At 47.1% G+C, this 22,860-nt stretch overlaps 1 protein-coding gene across 1 annotated transcript in view; it reads left to right on the top strand.

Annotated features, from left to right (window-relative positions):
• The window catches only part of LOC121565939 (dynein heavy chain domain-containing protein 1), a 32,198-nt gene that overhangs the window by 5,695 nt on the left and 3,643 nt on the right, over nucleotides 1-22,860 (top strand). Inside the window, exons 13-36 of the mRNA XM_041876262.2 lie at nucleotides 1,096-1,372; nucleotides 1,460-1,587; nucleotides 2,523-2,721; nucleotides 3,244-3,335; nucleotides 3,657-3,885; nucleotides 4,081-4,206; nucleotides 4,435-4,532; nucleotides 4,643-7,958; nucleotides 8,076-8,205; nucleotides 8,291-8,483; nucleotides 9,293-9,575; nucleotides 9,843-11,676; nucleotides 15,362-15,600; nucleotides 15,840-16,029; nucleotides 16,330-16,432; nucleotides 16,704-16,853; nucleotides 17,106-17,297; nucleotides 17,497-17,747; nucleotides 19,341-19,521; nucleotides 19,834-20,263; nucleotides 20,476-20,586; nucleotides 20,971-21,147; nucleotides 21,353-21,531; nucleotides 21,744-22,781. Coding sequence (XP_041732196.2) covers nucleotides 1,096-1,372; nucleotides 1,460-1,587; nucleotides 2,523-2,721; nucleotides 3,244-3,335; nucleotides 3,657-3,885; nucleotides 4,081-4,206; nucleotides 4,435-4,532; nucleotides 4,643-7,958; nucleotides 8,076-8,205; nucleotides 8,291-8,483; nucleotides 9,293-9,575; nucleotides 9,843-11,676; nucleotides 15,362-15,600; nucleotides 15,840-16,029; nucleotides 16,330-16,432; nucleotides 16,704-16,853; nucleotides 17,106-17,297; nucleotides 17,497-17,747; nucleotides 19,341-19,521; nucleotides 19,834-20,263; nucleotides 20,476-20,586; nucleotides 20,971-21,147; nucleotides 21,353-21,531; nucleotides 21,744-22,781 — 10,146 coding nt within the window. The remainder of the gene's footprint in view (nucleotides 1-1,095; nucleotides 1,373-1,459; nucleotides 1,588-2,522; nucleotides 2,722-3,243; nucleotides 3,336-3,656; nucleotides 3,886-4,080; nucleotides 4,207-4,434; nucleotides 4,533-4,642; nucleotides 7,959-8,075; nucleotides 8,206-8,290; nucleotides 8,484-9,292; nucleotides 9,576-9,842; nucleotides 11,677-15,361; nucleotides 15,601-15,839; nucleotides 16,030-16,329; nucleotides 16,433-16,703; nucleotides 16,854-17,105; nucleotides 17,298-17,496; nucleotides 17,748-19,340; nucleotides 19,522-19,833; nucleotides 20,264-20,475; nucleotides 20,587-20,970; nucleotides 21,148-21,352; nucleotides 21,532-21,743; nucleotides 22,782-22,860) is intronic.

The raw sequence follows: 22,860 nt of genomic DNA, 5'->3' as shown, positions 1-22,860 counted from the left end.
TCCATCATTCCTTCAATTCTGACCAGTTTCCCAGTCCCTGCCGATGAAAAACATCCCCACAGCATGATGCTGCCACCACCATGCTTCACTGTGGGGATGGTGTTCTCGGGGTGATGAGAGGTGTTGGGTTTGCGCTAGACATTTTCCTTGATGGCCAAAAAGCTCAATTTTAGTCTCATCTGACCAGAGTACCTTCTTCCATGTGTTTGGGGAGTCTCCCACATGCCTTTTGGCGAACACCAAACGTGTTTGCTTATTTTTGTCTTTAAGCAATGGCTTTTTTCTGGCCACTCTTACGTAAAGCCCAGCTCTGTGGAGTGTACGGCTTAAAGTGGTCCTATGGACAGATACTTCAATCTCCGCTGTGGAGCTTTGCTGCTCCTTCAGGGTTATCTTTGGTCTCTTTGTTGCCTCTCTGATTAATGTCCTCCTTGCCTGGTCCATGAGTTTTGGTGGGCGGCCCTCTCTGGGCAGGTTTGTTGTGGTGCCATATTCTTTCAATTTTTAAATAATGGATTTAATGGTGCTCCGTGGGATGTTCAAAGTTTCTGATATTGTTTTATAACCCAACCCTGAGCTGTACTTCTCCACAACTTTGTCCCTGACCTGTTTGGAGAGATCGTTGGTCTTCATGGTTGCAAACTCTGGGGCCTTTCAGAACAGGTGTGTATATATACTGAGATCATGTGAGAGATCATGTGACACTTAGATTGCACACAGGTGGACCTTATTTAACTAATTATGTGACTTATGAAGGTAATTGGTTGCACCAGATCTTATTTAGGGGCTTCATAGCAAAGGGGGTGAATACATATGCACGCACCACTTTGTTATTTATTTTTTTGAATTTTTTTAAACAAGTTATTTTTTAAATTCACTTCACCAATTTGGACTATTTTGTGTATGTCCATTACATGAAAGCCATTTAAATTACAGGTTGTAATGCAACAAAATAGGAAAAACGCCAAGGGGGATGAATACTTTTGCAAGGCACTGTACCTACAGATATTGTTTGTTTTTAATTCTTTATTCACATACATATCGCAGTGCATTTCCAAATGTTGTGTGTTTATCCCCCCCTCCCCCCGTATTTAGATGCTGGACCTGTGGGACATTTTTGTTCCTCTCCTGAAGCAGGGAGCAGAGACAGTGTGCCAGCGTCTTCCCTCTATGGCTGACACCCTGGACAACACCTTCTCCTCCCTGGCCCACGACCTGGACGAGATGGTGACCAAAGCCACCTCTGGACCATATCTGGACCCCACTCAGAATGCTGCACAAATGCTCAACAAGCTCAAGATCATGTGCAGACAGGTGAATGCTGTCTCTGCTCACCTGACAGAGCTCAGCAGGACCAGTAAAAGTCTCAGAGGTGAGATTAGAGAGAGACTGAGGAAGGGTGCCTGCCCTGTGGTTACATTGCTCCTTCCTCACTCTCTTATCTGTGTCCCCTCTGTAGGAAACCCTCTGGATTTGACTTTTGTAACAGCAGCCAGGCAGAAGATGGAAGCTCGCAAAGGACTGTGGGAGCTGATGACTGTTTCCGCTGCCCAGATCCAAGAGTGGAGGCTGCTGCTCTTCAGCAAGGTTTCTGTCTGGTTGCTCTATTCTCTATTCTAATAGCCTCTCTGTTGATTAACAACTGGAAATTCTAATCAAAAGGAAGAGAGACTGTAGATTCTTCAAACAACTTTATTATAAGATTTGCAAATTTGGAGCAGTTAACAATCCACTCAACAGTGCAGAGTTAAGGGCCCAACAAACAAGAGTTGGGTCTCAGCTTTTATAACCTTTGTCTACGTGGCAGTTTAGCAGATGTGTGAGAGCCTGGTGGGCACACAAACAAGTGATAACGCCAGTTTTGTTACTATCTAGCTGCTGCTGCTCAAGCTAGCCTCTGTTCTCTTCATATCTCCTTCATATCTCCACACGGCTGTGTGATACGAAAAGAACAGGATGGACTCAAAAACTGTGGTCACTCTCAGAGGCTCTTTGTCTTTGGTCGCATGACCAAGTTACACAGAGACAAGAGGAAAAATACTAGCTTCTTCTTACATGACAGAAACAGAAGTGTGGAAATATACAGGTTTAAGGCTTATACAGCGCATGTGCATAACCGAGTTTGTCATTTTTCCCACCATACAACATAATAATAATAATAATAATAATAATAATAATAATAATAATAATAATAATATTACGTGACAACAGGAACCTAGTATGCTTATTGAATCTGATATGGGAAGGACTCATATTTTCATCTACTGTTAATTTGATATTAATAATAATAATATGCCATTTAGCAGACGCTTTTATCCAAAGCGACTTACAGTCATGTGTGCATAAAGTTTTACGTATGGGTGGTCCCGGGGATCGAACACACTACCCTGTCTACTTGCAAGAATTGTGATACGTGTTTGTTTTTTCCTACTAAACTTAGCTGAATGCACTGAGTGTAATTCGATCTGAATAAGAGCGTCTGTAAATGACAAAAATGTAAAAATATAAATGTTTGGTGTCAGTTTGTTGTGTCGAGAGCCCAGGAGAAGGTGGATGAGTGGCTGCAGCAGGCAGTATCCCTGGCCAGGACCATCCCTTCCCAAGATGCTGTGCTACAGGAGACCCTGGGGATCCTTGAGCGTTTCAACCAGCAGCTCCCTGTGCTGGCAAAACTCAGCAGCCCCACACTCAAACACAAACACTGGAGGAACATCTTCAAAGGTTAGACCAGTGCTTCCGTAATAGTGTGGCGTAGTAACAAATCCCCACCTCGGGACCCATGCGACCTCCGCAGTTTTAAAGCTTGTACTTTGTGCATTCTACTATTACAACTTTCAAGAGTAAGTTGAAAGCCCGACTGAGTTCCTGAATTTGACAGTGAGCAGTGGGTGCTAATGAGAGAACTGGGAGGTGTCCCAAATGGCACCCTATTCCCAATATACACTGAGTGTACAAAACATTAACAACACCTTCCTAATATTGAGTTGTACCTGAATTCACCTGGTCAGTCTGTCTTTCCATGACATAGACTGACCAGGTTAATTCAGGTGCAACTCAATATTAGGAAGGTGTTGTTAATGTTTTGTGCACTCAGTGTAGCGCACTACTTTTGACCAGAGCCCTAAAAACTGGTGCCATTTGAGACACAGCCATGACTGGTTAATTGAATAGCAATCATCTTCCTAACTTGATTTACGTGAGTCCATGATTTACATAACACACTCCTGTCTCCTCTTCTTCTAGGTATGGGGTTACTTTATGCACCAGAGTGGAACCTCACTGTAGCTGACCTGATGTCCAAGAAGCTGAGAGAGCACCAGAATAAGATCAGCAAGGTGAGAACAGAACATCCCCCTTCAACACATTAGCCCTGGTCAAAAGAAGGGCACTATATAGGGCAGGGTTGCCCAACCCTGTTCCTGGAGAGCTAACCTCCTGTAGGTTTTCACTCCAACCCCAGGAGTTACTAACCTGATTCATCTTATCAACCTGCTAATTATTAGAATCAGGTGTGCTAGATTAGGGTTGGAGCAAAAACCTACAGGACGGTAGCTCTCCAGGAACAGGGTTGGGCAGTCCTGATATAGGGAATAGGGTGCCATTTGGGATGCAGTCTTACTCAGGGTAACTTAACTCTCTGTGTGGGACTTTGCCAGATTTGCCAGGAGGCGAAGGCAGAGGCGGACATGGAACAGGCCTTCAGGAAGCTTCAGAGACGATGGGAAGCGGCACTGTTCCGACTGGCCAAGTTCATTGTTACTGTGTGGCAGGAAGATAAACCACAACTTGGTGCCACACGGAGAAAGAAGCCCACTAATGGCCTGGTCTCAAACTACCAAACCCCCAAACAGCACTCTCGTGACAGTGGCACCTTCACCATCATTGGTGAGATTGAACGGGGAGAAAGGAGTGTTTTCTGTGTTAATAATCAAATAATCATCAGAAGTAACATTACTGACACCACCTTTTTATATTATATTTTCTAATGTAAATCACCTTTGGTTCAGATATGTTTAACATGTTGTCATTGTTTCTGTTAAAAGTAGTAAGTAAAATTGTAGTGATTGATTGATTTCTTAGGTCTGGAGACACTCCTGGCTCAGACAGAGGACAGTGTGATGACTCTGTCCAACATGCTGCTCTCTCCTCACGTTGCTGAGTTCAGGCCGGAGGTGGAACACTGGGTGCAGCTGTTGCAAGAACTAGGTAATGTAAACATCCCAAAATGGCACTCTATCCCCTATAAAGTGCAGTACTTTTGACCAGACCCCTAGTGATCAAAAAGCTTGGGTGGATAGATATTTCTTTACATAAATATGACTGTTTTCAAGACCATACTGTTTTTAACAATGTCCTCCTATTGTGACATCTTTATAGTACTTTTTTTACTAACTGTGATTTACTTCCATATTTTCCTCTATTTGCAATATGTAGAGGAACTGCTTGATTTCTTTGAAAGGTACCAGCAGAAGTGGGTCTTCCTTAGCAAAATGTTCTACGAGACAACTGTCAGTGTTCAGAAGGCAGAACTGGTGAGTTCAGGGTCTCTTATGCCTCTGCCACAACTGCCACATTTATAGATTGTTTTGGAGGGTGATGCAGGATAACTGAATGATAATGTTGTCTTTTTCTTTGACCACAGTTGGACAAGTTCCGTCCTGTGGATAAGACCTTCAAGGAGATTATCCAAACTACACTAAGTGACCCCCACGTGCTGAACATAGTGCGGCTCAGGAAGACAACAGAGTTGACTTGCTGCTTCCATGGACACTGCCTCCGTGTTCTCCTTGTAGAGGGTCTGTCCACCATGGAGGGTATCTCCAACCAGCTGCTGTACCTCCTGGGCTCACCCCGCGGGGAGTTCCCTCGCCTCTGCTTCCTGAGCGATGGGGAGGTGATCAAACTCCTCTCTCTCCACCCCACGCCCTCCGCTCTGCTCCCTCTGGTGCGTAAGTGTTTCCGAGGGGTGCGCTGGCTGGAGGTGGACAGCAAAACTGACATGCCCCCTGATGTGACAGATCTGAGTAGTGGCTTGGATCTCTCTGACACCCAGATGTGTGTACATGGGGTGTATGGGAGTGCCAGGGAGCATGTGCCCTTCCTCTGCCCTCTGGAGCCCAACCTCAACCCCCTGGTGTGGCTGTGTCTCCTGGAGCTGCAGCTCCAACAGGCCATGATGCAGCTCATGAAGCAGTGTGCTGTGGCACGACAACAGGTCGAGCTGTTGGAACTGGACCCGGAACGGGAGAAGAAAGTTGGGGACTCCCCGTCACCTGACCCATTTCGCTACACCAGCCCATCAAACTCCCTCAGAAAGGAGGAGGGTAAAGAAGCAAAAAGCATGAACGATTTGTCTTCTATGTGGAGTATACTCTCTGAGTACCCACTGCAATGCCTACTAGTGGCTGAAGAGGCTTTATGGTGCAGTGAAGTTCGGAGGGCTTACCAGGCCTCAGCTCCGGTCAAGTGGCCCCGCATCAAGGCACAAAATGCTTCCAAACTCCAGAGCTTGTGCCAAGCCATACAAGACGGTATCACGGGTGATATTGACAAATCAATGACCACCCATCGCATGGTGACAGTGCTGCATGCTCTGGTTTTACTCACCATGAATCACTCTCAACAGTTATCTAGGCTCATGGAGGTAAAGTGTGACCTCGAGTCGTCTTTTGAGTGGCAGAGTTTGATGAAGTACCATCTGATTACAGACACTCAGACTGAGTCAACAACACAAGAGGGCCACCATGATTTGTGCTATGTTGAAATCTTGGGCACCCAGCTGCCCTATGGTTACGAATACCTTGGCCCAGAGCACTGGATATTAGTGAACACACCCTCCACGGATAGAGCAATACTGGGGATCCTCCTGGCTCTGACCAGCTACAGGTGTGGCTTTGTGAGCGGACCTTGCATGTCTGGAAAGAGGAAGACTGTGGTTCAGTTAGGAAGAGCACTGGGACGTCAGGTCATCTCCTTACAGTGTTGTGTCAATACAAGTCCCTCTATCGTCCAGCAGATGCTGTTTGGGGCCCTTCAGACCGGGGCCTGGCTGGTGCTGGACTGTGTAGACCTGATGACTCAGGGAGTGCTTTCCCAACTAGGGCAGCATCTTTCAGACATTCACCAATCCCTGTCCTTCCTGCAGAGAAATACTCAGCAGAAAGGCTTTGAGACCCACACCAAGCCTTCATCCAGTTTCACCTACCCAAACGGAGATGGTACAGTTTCACCAAGAGACAGCCATGGCAACATTCAGAAAGAGTGCAAGAAGTCTAATGAACTTGAGTGCCAGATGTCTTTTTCTGGGAAAAACATATTTGCCAAACTGAGCTATGGCTGTGTAATCATTTCATCAAGAGGATACACAACAGAGGTCCCAGATAATCTGCGAGTGGCGACCAGGCCCATTTCGTTGGCCCACCCTGACTACAGGATCATCACAGAGGTCATGCTAGTCTCCCTGGGCTTCTCAGATGCTGTGTCTATAAGTCGACGGCTGATCTCCCTCTTTAGCCTAGCCAAAGACTCCCTCTGTCTCCCTGAATCTGTCAGTGGTGAGCAGACATCCTGGATGGTTCTTCTCAGAAACGTCATCGCTGCCTCTGGGACACACCTACGCAGCAACAGCCGGCTGGATGTGCATATGGAGAAAGTGTTGAGGGAGGAACCTGACGCTCCTAGGCTTCCTCTGGATGGGATACTCAAACCACCTGAGACAGTTGGAGGAGACAAAGGTCCCCAGTCTACCCACTACAAGCGTGCCAACCAGTCTGCTGCCCTCATTCAAGCTGTGTTGGAGGAGCAGGCTGTTGTCAACAGCGTTTTGTCAGTCCTACTATCTGCTATCTTTGAGCAGAAGAAAGCCTCACAGTTCCGCACCATATTTGAAGAGATCTTTCCAATGGCGCGTTCCCACCCTATTCTCCAACAGTACATTGAGGAGGAAGGGGAACAGAACCTACTGAAGAGCGCAGTTACAGAGGAGCTGCAACAAATAGGGTTCCATGCTGATACCAGAGTGCTGCGCAATGCACTCACCCTCTACCAGGCTATGAAGCTCTCCAGAGCAGTTCTTCTTGTTGGCCCTGCTGGGAGTGGAAAGACAACCTGCTACCGTGCCCTGGCCGGAGCACTGTGTAGACTGGCAGCCAGGGCAGAGGAGGCCGAGTTTGATGAGGATCTCACCAGTGAAGGAGATGGCACGGAAACTGATTACCAGTCCTCTACTTCAAACTGGAGCTCCGTTGACACCGTGGTCTTATTCCCCAATGCTTTGTCCCACGAGGAGCTTTTTGGGGGCTGCTATGAACAGCAGGGGTCCTGGTGGGATGGCGCTTTCACAAAAGTACTGAGAGACTCAGAGCGGCATGACTTCTCAGCCACCGCCACCTCTAAAAAGAAGAAGAAGGGGGGTCAAACGAGGAAGGGGAAGTGGCTGGTGATGGATGGAGAGCCACTGGGGCAGCCTGGTTGGTTGGACCCCTTCAGCACCCTCTGCAATCCTGAGGATCCCTTCCTGTGCCTCTCCTCAGGAGAGAAGGTTCGGCCATCCCACAAGGAGCTGAAACTATTGGCAGAGGTCACAGACCTGGGAGATGCAGCCCCTTCTGCAGTGACCCGCTGCAACCTGGTGTATCTCTCTGGGAAGGACCTGTGGAAGGCTGTGTGGAAGGTCGAAATGGATGCTCTCTACAGAGAGCACAGTCTGGATCAGGGGACCCTGAAGATGTGGAACCGTTTGGCTGAGGACCTTTTCTCCAGCACACTCACTTTCATTAGGCACAAGGCACTCACACCTGTCATGCAGGGTGAGGGAGATGGATCCAGTAAATTCAGTAAAGGCATCACTTATGGACTGCAAGAAGTGAATTCATTCATTAGGATTCTGCATGCCCTTCTGGAGCAGTTTGGGAAAGGACAGGGTTTAAAAGCTACACCAAGGACGACAGACAAAAGAGGTATTGTAAATAGCAGCATACTATGTTCATTAATAAACTGTACAGTGCATGTTCATAATATGAGCTCTTAGTTTAGTTTTGTAACATCTAGTTGCCTCTCTCTCCTAATGCTGTAAGAAATGAACCCAGTTGGAGCTCACCCGACATGCACAGATGCCCTGATCCCTTCCACTCAGCAAGAGATTCAAGCCAGGAACCTCTTTCTGGTGGCCTATATCTGGGGCTTTGGCGGACACCTGCATCCCAGGTCAGACACTGTTATTCAGTTTTATTTTCAGTCAAGTCTTATAATCTCACAACTGATAATACAAAATATGATTTATATATTTCAGACACTGGCCCCAGTTTGACCTGCTAGCTCGTGAGGCGCTATTTGAGAGCCGGTACAGAGTGGAGGTTCCCTCTGAGGGGACGGTCTTTGAACACTTTTTTAACCTGAGTGAGGGGATGATGGGAGACACTAGCAACCCCATCAACTGTTCCAGGAGCAAGAGCCCACAGATGGCCTACACAACTGTCCCCCAGGTTAGCCCCCCAATCTTCCAACTGTCAAAATGTGTGGTTTTACTGATTTTACTGTATTATATCCAGAAGTTGGAACCAAAATTATTTTCTCATCGTTTCGTTCTGAACAGAAGCATTTTTTCCCCCGTTACATTCCACTTCCTTTCTGTTCCTTTTTAAACCTCTAAAATATATATTTTTTTACATTTAGTTCGACATTAAATTACTTCACCAATCACTTTGGATAGAGCAGCTTGCTATGGAGCGGGCAAAAGCTATAGCTGTTAACATGCATTCAACAGACAAATATAGGGCGCGAGATGCGACTGAAATTTTGCGGGTGAGGAGAGAGCGAGGGAGGGTGGAGGAGGAGGCTTGCTTTGAAGCGCTGGGCATCTTGTTGTTATGACATGCATTATCTGAATTAGGCCCACAGAATTATGCTTACGGAGGACCGGCTTTCTATGAAGGAACTTTTAATGTTTTTGAACTTCAGAGAGTTGGTTTAGCGTTGGACCAAAAACTAGCTAGCTAGCTAACAAGCTTGTGTGAGCAGAGCAGCACTAGAATTAAAATAAAATAAAATGTAAAATAGTTTTCGGTTCTGTTCCCTGAACCGGTTCCAACCCCTGATTGTATTTATATCACACTGTCTATTTTGAAATACATCAATGCTGTCCTTTGTTACTTTTATTTCTTTCTTTTTTTTAGGTATTCTTTCTTAAAACTGCATTGTTGGTTAAGGGCTTGTAAGTAAGCATTTCACCTGTTGTATTTGGCGCATGTGACAAATAAAATGTTATTTGATTTGATTTGATTTATTCACACAGTATGAGAAATATGCCTACCTGCTGGACCTGATGTTGGAGGCCCACCAGCCAGCGATGCTGGTGGGAGAGGCAGGCTCAGGGAAGACCATGCTGTGTCATTCTCTGTTAAGTCAGGACAGGCCACACATCCGCCTGCCTGCCAGCCCACGCCTGAGATCCACTGACCTGCGCAACGTGCTGGAGAGCATGGGCTGCCAGAAGACCCGGCTAGGAACAATGGGTACTATGCTCAAACAGCCTGGACTGCTCCTGTTTGTGGATGACCTCCATGAAGCTCCCTGTGGTGAGTTAGTAGGAACCCTGCGTTTGTGAATTAGTATTTGTTAAATGTTTAATTTTTTATAATGAATCTAATTTAAAGATAAATCTAGTGTGCATCGCAAATGGCACCATATTCCCTATATAGTGCGCTACTTTTGCTACTTTTCAACCGGTGCCCATAATTTCTAATGATTTTTGAAGATTCATTTTTGTGAATATTTGTCATTATGAATGTAATTCAAAGATAAATCTAATGATAACCCAAACTCTGCTCGTCTCTTTACTGTAGATGCTTTTCGAAAGACGTCCATGGCTCTGGAGACACTGCGGCAGTGTATTTCTCGGGGCGGCGTTCTAACTTCAGATGGTTATCATTTCAAGCTGTTTAGTTCCGGAGCTATCAGCTACTTGGGTACCTGCCGCACATCAGGAGTGGGCAACCAATCAGATTGCAATCAGATCTCCTCCCGCCTCTCACGTCACTTCTCCATCTTGGTGCTGCCTAGTTTGTCTGTAGATGTTTTATTCTCCATCCACTCTCCACGGCTACAGAACTGGCTCAAAGAGTTCCCATGTATGCCCAGGTACACGGATATGGCACGATGTATCATCACTGCAACCTTAGACCTGTATTATGCCGTGTGTGAGGAGTTCCAACCCAACGTCCACAGGCCACACTTCCTCTTCTCCATGCATGACCTGCAGAAGGTGTTTCAGGGAATATGCTTATGGGCACCGCGTAACTCTAACAGACAACCACTCCAGAAGAAGGTTAGCCTCAGGGTTGTTCACTCTTCCTCTGCCCTTCCTAGCTTTGCGCCAGCCACACTGGGCCCTGCAGCCAACATGCTCAACATAGCTCGTCTTTGGATGCACGAGTGTCTGCGCACATTCGGTGACCGGCTGTGCTCAGAGGACGAGGGCCAAGCTCTGGTATCACTGATGGCCAAGGTGTCAGAGAGACACTACAGCAGCAGGATGAGAGTTAAACCCCAGACTGCCAGAGCAGAGGACACCCCAGGTGCTGCATCAACTAGGCCTAGCACATATACACCCCCTCCTACACCAACAGACTACCAGAAGTCAAGCCATCAGCGACCATCCACTCCAAAGCATCCTGCCAAGTCCCCTTTGCCCATGAAGGCCGAAACAATCACAGAACAGGAGGAGCAAGCAGAGTTTTCTGACAGGGTGAGCAGCTCAGACTCCAGCTCATGGGGCAGTAGTGAGGATGATTTATTTGGTGAGATCTACCCCAAGAAACAAGAAAATGTCAAGAAAAAGCATGTGAAGAAACCCCTCAAGGAAGATATGTCTTTCTTTCAACTGACACAGCTCACATCAAGCTCACATCAAGCCCTGAACCCCTCTCCTCCAAAAGGACCTAAACCAGTCAATCAGTCAGACTGGAAGAGGAGCCATAAACTGTGTGAACAGACCCCACAGACTGAGCCTAGCCCAGCCAGGTCCCTTGTGCCTTTACAACTGCTGCAGGACATGGAGACTGCTATTCAACATGTGGTCTTTAGTGTAGAGCTATTGGAGCCACTCCCCTCCATGTCTCAGCAGCACAATTTCAAACGCAACTCTGCCTACCTGGAAAGAGACCTGGGGTTACTAGTTCAGCAGCTGGCTTTCACAGTCAAAAGCAAAGAGGAGGAGGAAGAAGAGGAGTTTGATGATAACTACAGTAGCACCTCTTGTTACACTGTGCACAGGCAGAGGGTATGTCAGCTGGTGCACGTTCTCAGGGCTCTGCTCATACCTGGCGGGCATGGGGCTCTGTTTGGGGCCGTGAGAGGCACAGGCCGAAAGACCACAGTGCGTTTAGCTGCCTATCTCACTGGCTATCAGCTGATGGAGGTGCATCCTGGGAATGAGAGTCAGTTGCGCGAGATGTTGCGGGAGGCAGGTGGCCAGGCAGGCGTGCACGGTGGCAATGTGGTGATACTTGTCCACGAGGAGACCAGTCAGGCCGCCAGAGATGAACTGTTAGTGGTGATGGCTGACGGGACCTTCCCAGGGCTCTACTCTGACGAGGAGCTGAAGAATCTGGTGCTGAGAATCAACGCTGTCGTCAAGAACTCACGCAATCGCCTACGAGATGACCAGGCCCTTGAGAAGTAAGAAAATAGGTGTTTCTACAAATTACTTACTATACACTAACTGTAAATCACTCTGGATAAGAGTGTTTGCTAATTGATTAAAATGTAGGGATGTAAGGATTCACCGATACGCATCGCTCCCCGGTTCAAATATTTAAGATGCGAGTGCATCGGTCTCCGGGAGCCCAAACCAATCCAAAGGAAGCATGCGTCGGTAAGAAAAACTGATTCAAACGTTACGAATCGCAGGTTCACTAATGTTTTTGTGCTCCGATAATTTTTTTCTGCCTTATTCCGAAAATACCTCTGATCTGTTGTGACTGAATTGATGTGTCCTCTCCTTCAGCCTAACACACTTTTATGCATGAAACTGCGTATGACAGGGATCATCAACTAGATTCAGCCCCGGGCTGATTTTTTGTTGAGGGGATGGTCAGGGGGCCGGAACATAATTACAAATAATTTGTAGACTGCAAATTGAGCACAAGAAGCCCAAACAGATATAATATTTGACTAAAACATAATAATTTCAAACTTTGCTTACATTTGTACACAATCACATACACTGAGTATATCAAACATTAAGAACATCGGCTCTTTCCATGAAGCCAGGTTAAAGGTATGATCCCTTATTGATGTCACTTGTTAAATCCACTTCAATCAGTGTAGATGAAGGGGAGGAGACAGGTTAAAGAAGGATTTTTAAGCCTTGAGAAAATTGAGACATGGATTGTGATTGTGTGCCAATCAGAGGGTGAATGGGCAAGACAAAAGATTTGAGTGCCTTTGAACGGGGTATGGTAGTAGGTGCCAGGAGCACCGGTTTGTGTCAAGAACTGCAACGCTGCTGGGTTTTTCATGCTCAACAGTTTCCCGTATGTATCAAGAATGGTCCACCACCCAAAGGACATCCAGCCAACTGGAGTCAACACGGGCCAGCATCCCTGTGGAACGCTTTCAACACCTTGTAGAGTCCATGCCCAACGAATTGCAACTCAGTATTAGGAAAGTGTTCCTAATGTTTTGTCCACTCAGAGTATATCTCTGTATTATGCTTGGGAATACTTTGTAACAGATTTCCAAAATGAAAGTCACATGGAGCTGATTTGCTGGTGTTTTTACAGTCTTTTATGTCGAACAATAATGTTGGGGGGCAAATAAAATCGAATTCAGCCTGCGGGCCTCCAGTTGGGGAACCCTGGCGTATGACATTGATCGACTGTACAAGTCAGATAACTGCTGTGCGCACAGTGCGGGAAACGCTGATGTTTGTAAAATGGCTTTTGCAATATTAAATCATAGGCTTTATTAATTAATTAAGGGGCAATCAATGTAATTTGCTGGGTCATTGTTACCAAATGTGTAGGCTACCGGAGTGAACACAACTCACATTTTGCTGATTGCACATAACTGCTGATTGGGGCTTTTCGCTTGCCAGGTTCACTATACAAAATATTTCTGCTTTAAACAGTCATTTTTACATGAACATGGTAAAGGTGTAATTTTATAACAAGGACAGTAGTAATTTTTGCAAGCGGCACTGGCCGAAACAGTAGAAGAGAGCAGCTCTCCTCTGTAAAGTTCCAAACGGTCAAAACCATGAGCTTTTGAGACGGGGGTGAAATCCAAAGCTGTGTTATATTAATTGGCTATGTATGTCATAGTTAATTCCTAAAGATAAATATTGACATATTACTAGCTCAAAACATTTTAATCTGCTATATGACAAGTGGGTGACGAGGATTTCAGATAAAAAGTGGGGGGACAAGAACATAAATTGCCCCCCCCTAATCTGATAGTGGTACATGCTCAGTCTGCCCTATGGCTCAGCTCACACGCTACATCACTACATCACACACACACACACACACACACACACACACACACTAACCTTGTGGGGACACAATTGATTCCTAGTTTCCCTAACCCCTAAACCTAACCTTAACCCTAACCCTAACCCTAAACCTTTAACCCTAATTCTAAGCTTAACATTAATTCTAACCCTAAACTCCCTAGAAATAGCCTTTTTCCTTGTGGGGAAAATGGTTGTTTGTTTACTATTCTTGTAGGGACTTCTGGTCCCCACAAGTATAGTTAAACATGCGCACACACACACACACACACACACAGGGCCCTTTAGCTCAGAGAAGTCAGCTCAGACAGATCCAGCTCAGCTCCCGAGCTCCATCAGTATAAAATATTAATTTAGAATGGAAAATGAATGTTCATGCAACAATTGTTAGTATATTGAATCATATCAAATAAAATAACATTTTATTTGCCACATGCGCCGAACAGGTGTAGTAGACCTTACAGTGAAATGCTTACTTACAAACCCTTAACCAACAATGCAGTTTTAAGAAAAATAAGTGTTAACTAAAAAATAGATAAGTAAAAAATTAAAATAATTAAAGAGCAGCAGTAAAATAAAATAACAGTAGGGAGGCTATATACAGGGGGTACCGGTACAGAGTCAATGTGCGGGGGCAAAGTTTAGTCGAGGTAATTGATGTAATATGTACATGTGGGTAGAGTTAAAGTGACTATGCATAAATAATAAACAGAGTAGTAGCAGCGTAAAAGAGGGTGAGGTGGGGTGGACAATGCAAATAGTACGGGTAGCCATGATTAGCTGTTCAGGAGTGTTATGGCTTGGGGGTAGAAGCTGTTAAGAAGCCTTTTGGACCTAGACTTGGCGATCTGGTACCGCTTGCCGTGCGGTAGCAGAGAGAACAGTCTATGACTAGGGTGGCACCGTCTGGTTTAAAGGTCCTGGATGGCGCACTACCCTCTGTAGTGCCTTGCGGTCGGAGGCCGAGCAGTTGCCATACCATGCAGTGATGCAACCAGTCAGGATGCTCTCGATGGTGTAGCTGTATAACTTTTTGAGGATCTGAGGACCCATGCCAAATCGTTTCAGTCTCCTGAGGGGGAATAGGCTTTGTCGTGCCCTCTTCACGACTGTCTTGGTGTGTTTGGACCATGATAGTTTGTTGGTGATGTGGACACCAAGGAACTTGAAGCTCTCAACCTGTTCCACTACAGCCCCGTCGATGAGAATGGGGGCATGCTCAGTCCTCTTTTTTTTCCCCTGTAGTCCACAATCATCTCCTTTGTCTTGATCACGTTGAGGGAGAGGTTGTTGTCCTGGCACCACACGGCCAGGTCTCTGACCTCCTCCCTATAGGCTGTCTCATCGTTGTCGGTGATCAGGCCTACCACTATTGTGTCGTCGGCAAACTTAATGATGGTGTTGGAGTCGTGCCTGGCCATGCAGTCTAGGGTGAACAGGGAGTACAGGAGGGGACTGAGCACGCACCCCTGAGGGGACCCCGTGTTGAGGATCAGCGTGGCAGATGTGTTGTTACCTACCCTTACCACCTGGGGGCGGCCCGTCAGGAAGTCCAGGGTCCAGTTGCAGAGGGAGGTGTTTATTCCCAGGCTCCTTAGTCCCATCATATCGAATCGAACAGAATCGCACCGATTTGTACCACTAATCAAATCGAATCGCTCCAAATAGTTTCAAACTAAAAGTATCGTTCCTGTATCGTATCGGAGCCCATGTATCTAGATGCGTATCGAATCGTGCTTGTAAGGAAAGATGCACATATCTACTAAAATTTGAAAAATGTAAATGTGTAATATGAGATTCCCTTTCTTAAATATCATTATTTGAAATACCATTCTGTGCCTTTTGATGCAGGTATTTCAGACAGACCCAGAGGAATGTGCATGTGTTCCTGCTGCTGCCCTTCTCCCCAGACACAAGTGAGATGCATCCTGAGAACGCCTCAGTAACCCTGGCAGTGGCACACATGACCAAGGCTCTCAGCCTCTGCTGCTGTGTGGAGGTATACCAGCCTTGGTCCACCCAGTCCCTTGTTGAGGCAGCCTCTCGTCGCCTCAGAGAGAACCTGCAGATACCCGACACAGAAAGCAAAGGTTGGTTCATCATGAGTTTGTCCCAAATGTCATCCTATTACCTATATAGTGCATTACTTTTGACCAGGGCTCATAGGGCTCTGGTCAAAAATAGTGCACTATGTAGGGAATAGGATGCCATTTGAGACTGAACCATGATGTCTTTCCAAGTACATAACATTTACATAATGTCTCTGTTAATTGTATACATTTCTTATTAATTTGTATTATCTAATGTTGCTATTATGTATCTTCTGTAGTGGACAGAGATGGCTTAGTGGCCAGTATTTCTGAGGCCATGGCAGGGATCCACCAGTCTGCCTGTAAATACGCCTCCATCCTCCACCCGGACCTCCAGCCTTTCAGCCCCCAGACCTTTTTGGAGCTGATCGCTCACTTCTTCCACCTCTGCAGCCACCTGTGTGAACAGGGCCGGGGCCAGGCTAACAGGTGAGGAGGACTTATGGCTTGTGTCCCAAATGGCACCCTATTCCCTACATACTGCACAACTTTTGACCAGAGCCCATAGGGCGCTGGACATATTAGTGCACTATATATGGAATAGGGTGCAATTCAGTACACAACCAGGGACTTCCTTTGTATCTGTTAAGCATCAGACACAAGTTCCTGGAAAATTGGTTTGTCTAAGAATGTAAAGCCAGTAACAGTAATGTTTAGTACTATTTTGTGTTGTAGAAAACTAACTGTCAAAATGTGTCAAACTTACATGTATCCATCTTGCTACCTCAGAGTGTCAACAATCTTGGCCCGTGTGAAAGACATGACAGACACAGCTGAGCAGCACAGCCAGGAAGTTGTCAGATTGAAGAGGAAGATTGCAGAAACAGAACAGGTAACCAACTGGAATAACCAACTTAACATGTCTGGCTCTAAGGAGAGCACTCAGTTATGCAATGCTTATCTTCAGTGTTCAACATGATCTGTGCTGTAACTTTGGAAATCACCATGTCTGCGTCCCAAATGGCATCCTTATACCTATATAGTGCACTACTTTTGACCAGAGCCCTATGGACCGGGTCAAAAGTAGTGCACTACATAGGGAATAGGGTGCCATTTGGGAGATATCCCATATTAATGAGTTTGCCTGTCTGTGTGTGTTCCAGTGCCTGTACCCGCTGCAGCGTGTGACAGACACAGAGCGAACACTGTGTGAGCGAGCCCGGCAGCACTGTCTACTGGAGGAGAACAGACTATCTCACCTGGAGGAACAGACTCATCAGGCCCAACAGCAGGCAGAGCACGCCTTCAAGGAGGTCCCACTCATAGATAATAACATCAGCATCTCTATCTCTATGGTCCCAGTCACACTCACCTCTCTGCAATCATCACACTTATCACATTAGCACACTATGCCTGCCTATTCCCTGTATAGTGCATTACTTTTGACCAGGGCCCACAGGGCTCTGGTCAAAAGTAGTGGACTATTTAGGGAAAAGCGGAACATTTTGATGTTTGTCTTATTATGTTCCTAATGCTGTATGTTATGTTTCCTTGGACTTACCTAGGTGAGTCCTCTGTACCAGACTGCACTCGATGCTCTTCAGTCTCTGAGCACATCTGGCCTGGTTGAAGTGCGACGCTACAGATTCCCCCCAGACGGAGTGATCATCGTTATGGACGCCATATGCCTGTTATTCAACCGCCCACGCAACTGGGAGAGCAGCAAACAGCTGCTGGGACAGTCCAACTTCTTCCAGGTCAGGGGTCAAACTGGATGTGGCATAATTTTCTATTGGTAGAATATATGAGAAGAATTAAGAAAGTTACGACCTTACCTATCCTTTTTTTTTAAGGGATACTCTTTGTAATATGCACAGCGAGTTTGCAGTGACATACATCAAAGTTCAAGGATTATCTCCTATCATGAGGTAATCCGTCTTGTCTGTTTTTTCTTAGGAGTTGGAGTTCTTTGACTGCTCCATGTTGAGCGACGACCTGTTCCGTCAGTTGGGCCAGATAGTGCAGCAGCGAGCATTCCTACCGGAGTCTGTGCGAGGCGTGAGCCGGGCGTGTGAGTCCCTGTGCCGCTGGGTGAGGGCAGTGTACCAGTACGCCTGTGTCCAGCGCCACATGGCCCCCCAGGAGGCCCGGAAGAAACAGCTGGAAGTGCGCATGGCGGAGAGCCGTGCCCGGCTGCGTGTGGCCAGGTGTGATGTCCTGTTGTAATGTGGTTGAAGGACAGTAGGGGGAGTGTGTGTGTGTGTGTGTGTGTGATATACAGTGCCTTCAGAAATTATTCAGACCCCTTGACTTTTTCCACATTTTGTTACGTTACTGCCTTATTCTAAAATGAATAAAAAAAATTAAAAAAAAGAAGAGCCTTGGTCAGGGAGGTGACCAAGAACCCGATGGTCAGTCTCACAGAGCTTTAGACTTCCTCTGTGGAGATGGGAGAACCTTCCAGAAGGACAACCATCTCTGCAGCCCTCCACCAATCAGGCCTTTATGGTAGAGTGGCCAGATGTAAGCCACTCCTCAGTAAAAGGCACATGACAGCCTGCTTGGAGCTTGCCAAAGGGCACCTAAAGACTCTCAGACCATGAGAAACAAGATGATCTGGTCTGATGAAACAAAGATTGAACCCTTTGGCCTGAATGCCAAGCTTCACGTCTGGAGGAAACCTGGCACCATCCCTACGGTGAAGCATGGTGGTGGTGGCAGCATCATGCTGTGGTGGCAGCATCATGTTGTGGGGATGTTTTTCAGCGGCAGGGACTGAGAGACTAGTCAGGATCGAGGCAAAGATGAACAGAGCAAAGTACAGAGAGATCCTTGATGAAAACCTGCCCCAGAGTGCTCAAGACCTCAGACTGGGGTGACCGTTCACCTTCCAACAGGACAACGACCCTAAGTACACAGCCAAGACAACGCAGGAGTGGCTTCGGGACAAGGCTCTGAGTGTCCTTGAGTGGCCCTGCCAGAGCCCGGACTTGAACCCGATCAAACATCTCTGGAGAGACCTGAAAATAGCTGTGCAGCAATGCTCCCCATCCAACCTGACAGGGCTTGAGAGGATCTGCAGAGAAGAATGGGAGAACCTCCCCAAATACAGGTGTGCCAAGCTTGTAGCGTCATACCCAAGAAGACACAAGGCTGTAATTGCTGCCAAAGGTACTTCGACAAAGAATTGAGTAAAGGGGCTGAATGACATTTCATGTATTTATTTTTTATACATTTGCAAAAAAAATTGAAAACCTGTTTTTGCTTTGTCATTATTGGGTATTGTGTGTAGATTGGTGAGGAAAAAAACTATTTAATCAATTTTAGATGCCGGTTAAGACAAGAGGATTCAAATATACCATAACTCTTTGTGCATTCGGAATGACTGAGTGAGTGGTAGCAGCACAGAACGTTCGCCATCAAAGTGAAAAATAAGCACAATCGTAGTGAATTTCAGCTAAGTACTCAGCAAACACGTCATAACTGTTTTACTGTCACTCTATTCATTTAGACGTTTTTAAAATGATCTACAGCCACTTTATTACTGGATTTCCCATTCACTGGTCATGTTTTCAATGCTAATCCTGTAGAATCCAGAAATGGCGCTGGTCCCATGAATTTGTTTATTTTCTAACACTTCCGTATGGAATTATTACGTTGTCTTAACCTTCCCATCTTCAACCAAGATATAGGACCAGAAGTAAGTCGGAAAGGTTGAAGATTGTAAGCATTTGAGCAGGTGGCCCTGAATAAATGCTCTTGTGAATAAATAACTAACGTGTATTGCGATACTACACCAGGCTGCAGGAGGAGGAGGCCCGGGAGCAGCTGGAGGACATGGAGAGACAGCAGCAGTTCCTCAGAATGGACCTGGAGGAGCTGACCGCCCAGCTGCGTAAGGCTGAGACCCTGGAGAGAGAGGCTGCTGCTGCAGTACAGCAGGTCCAGTGTCACATCACTGACTGGACTGCTGCAGCAAAGGTAAGTAACACTTGTACTAAAAACACACCGTAACACTCATACTAATACATACCAATGGTTATGTCCCAAATGGAACCCTATTCCCTATATAGTGCACTACTTGCACTTGGACTATGGGTCCTGGTCAAAAGTAGTGCACTATATTGGGAATAGAGTTCAATTTCTAAACACTTACTGCTATATTTACCTACAGTAAATAATTTACATTTTAATCAATCATCAATTAATTGATGTTTTAACAATAATGCTATTTTTTATTTATTCTAGAGAGTAAAGAACCATAACATGCTCCACTTCTCCTCTCTTCTGTAGGAGACAGAGATGAATAACCAGACCATATCAGGGGACGCTCTGCTCCTGGCTGCCACCATCACCTACCTGGGTCCATTTGTGCCAGACGTACGGATGGTGCTATTGGGGAAGTGGAGGGAGCTGTGTCTGTCTGGACACATTAACATCAACCCTGAGGACCCTAGGACCTCTCTACTCCCTAACTCTGCCTCCGTGGCCCCTGGGCCACCTGGAGCCCCGCTCCATGTCCCCATCCCTATGGGAGCAGAGCTGCAGATGGCCCTGGCTAGGGCTGTAGGGGTGGACCAACGCCTGGTGCTCGGGGTGCCTCCCAGGCTGGTGCTCAAGCTGCTGCTGTGGGGATACAGAGGCCCCTGGGCTCAACACTGGCCCCTGCTGGCAGACGCTCAGCAACATGAGGAGATGAGTGCCCAGGCCATGCTGCTGACAGGTGAGCAACTAGGAGTAGGGTGAAGTTGCCCCTAGTGGCTGATCATGAGTAAGTTTTGTGTTTTCCCTACTAATGGTTAACGTTAGGATTGAGGGAGAGGAAGCTGATCCTAGATCTTTACCTATGGGAAACTTCACAGTTAAAGTCAAACAAAAACTGATTTGTATATTGTGTTTGAGAAACGTTGATTGTGTATGTTGCTTCCCCATCAGGCCAGCTTCCAGGGGACGACACCACAGCTCAGAGGGAGGGAGAGTATGAGCTTGTGGTCAGTGCTGATGACCCAGACCTGCTGGACAAAGTCAGGCAGGGTGCAGAGAAAGGTGATCTAATGGAGTTAGTACATATTGTGCTGGAGGTACATTTTGATGTCTGAGACTGATACTGGTTTCTTTCCTTGAGGGGCTTTACTCTTTGTCCCTCACTCACATCATATTGTGAGCCTGGTGGTCCCAGATGTGGTCCAGTATGGCTCAGTTGGTAGAGCATGGTGCTTGCACCGCCAAGGTTGTGGGTTCAATTCCTGTGGCCAACCATATGTAAAATATATGCAAGCATGACTCATTTGCTTTGGATAAAATGGCATATATTAGCTGTTTGTGCTCTTGCAAACTACATTGCTGTCATTGTCAACCCAAACATGACATGAGTGAAGTTTTGGCATTATGGCACAAACAGACTAAGGCTATCATATTGTTTCCGTGCAGGATTGAGGGTGTTGGTGACCCACGTGGAGCGAGCAGTCCCCAGCCCAGAGTTCCTGGAGGTGTTGGTGCGGCCGGCAGGGAGCCGTTCTCCTGGTCTGAGACGACCTGTTCAGACGGCCCATCCAGAGTTTTGCCTGTTCCTCAGCACCCCACTACCAGTCAGACTCATACTCAATGGTAGGAAATATATATAATACCAGGACATACTTAATTTATTTCTGCTCATGAAAGTAGTAGTAGTCTGAGCCAGAACGGCCTATAGGGCAGGAGCCTATCTCCTGTTTCTATAGCGTGAGGCAGCTTGATGTACAAGTACACCCCCTGGACAGGACCCAATGAAAGTACTAGGTTACTACATTAATTCTCCATTGTGTCCCCACAGAGATTCACCCGTCTATCCTGTCTGAGGTGCGTGTCATTGACCTCTCTCTGAGCTCCACTGAGGTGCAGGAGCTCATGTTGACAGAGTTGGTGCAGTCCGAGTGTCTGGAGCTGTGGGTTCAGCAGTGTCTCGTCAACACCGACAAGAAGGCACTGCAGGACAAACTGTGCCAGGAAGAGGTGACCCAATAAGAATGCCACCTCTATTTCTCTGGCTTTAAAATATTGTATATTACTCTGTGTTATACTGTATGTTTGCATCCCAAATGGCACCCTATTCACTAGATAGTGCACTACTTTTAACCAGAGCCCTGTGCACTACATAAGGAATAGGGTGCAATTTTGGATTCACAATATGGGTTTATAGCGAAGGATTTATTCCATCTCCCCAGGTCTCTCTAATGGAGTACATCCTCCAGTCCTTCACCCCTCTGCTGCAGGACCCCGAGTTCCTCCCCCGGGTGTCGGCCTGTCAGACAGCCTGCCAGAAGCTGCAGGCTGAGATTATGGAGCTGAGCCTGGAGCTGGAGCGCCACAAGCCCCTCCTGGCTGACTTCCACAGAGTGGCAGGGCTGGCCACAGCCCTCTACCAGGCCTTGCAGGAGGTGGCACGCCTCTCCCCCTTCTACTTGTTCCCCCTGAGGAACTTCCTGTTCGCTGTGAGGGGGACGTTAGTCCTGAAGGGCCGGCCAGATGTTACCTTTAGTGGAGAGGTAGTGACAGCGGCGGTCATGGCAGAGATCACACATAGGATGGTATCTCACCTGTTAGCCCAGTACCGGCCCTGCCTGTTCCAGAGCCATGCGACCCTGCTGAGGCTCCTGGTGTCTGTGGCTCTGTTCCTGCACAACGAGGGCTGCTCAGAGGTGGAGCGGTTGGCTTTCCTCAGGGGCCTAGGAGAGATGGACCTCCCAGTAGATGCTTCCACACCAGCCTCACCTCCACCATCTACCTCTCCATCTCAGCATCATGTGCTCCTCGGCTGGATGCCTCCTCACACCCACACAGAGGTCCTCCGGCTGCAAAACATCCCAGCCTTCAAAGGGCTGCTCTCATCCCTGGCCACCTCTCCCAGCCAGTGGCAGGAGTACCTGCGCTTCCCCTCTTCCACAGTGGTGGGGCCTGTCCCCTGTCACTCTCACTCCCACCTGTCCACGCTGCAGAGGGCTCTCCTCTGGAAGACCATGCTGCCCCACTCGCTGGCTGCTGTGGCTGAGGACCTGGCTGCCTGTCACCTGGGCCAGCCCGTGCAGTCAGCGGTGACTGGGGCCCCTCACACCGGCTCCCCAGAGGCCCTCTCCCGCTTCCTGAACAAACACGATGGGCCAGTCATAGTCACACTCCCAGGCCCAAGCAGAGATGGATGGGCTAGCATCCAACCACTTCACTGGCTAAAACAAGTGTCCCAGTACCAAGCAGACAAAAGAGAGGTAATGCTTATGTCTTACATACACACAAACATACCTTCCCACTGGGCACACACTGGTTGAATCAACGTTGTTTCCATGT

Source organism: Coregonus clupeaformis, unplaced genomic scaffold (assembly GCF_020615455.1).
Source record: "Coregonus clupeaformis isolate EN_2021a unplaced genomic scaffold, ASM2061545v1 scaf0035, whole genome shotgun sequence".
In the NCBI taxonomy this organism is placed as follows: domain Eukaryota; kingdom Metazoa; phylum Chordata; class Actinopteri; order Salmoniformes; family Salmonidae; genus Coregonus; species Coregonus clupeaformis.
This window is presented reverse-complemented; position numbering and strand designations above follow the sequence as displayed.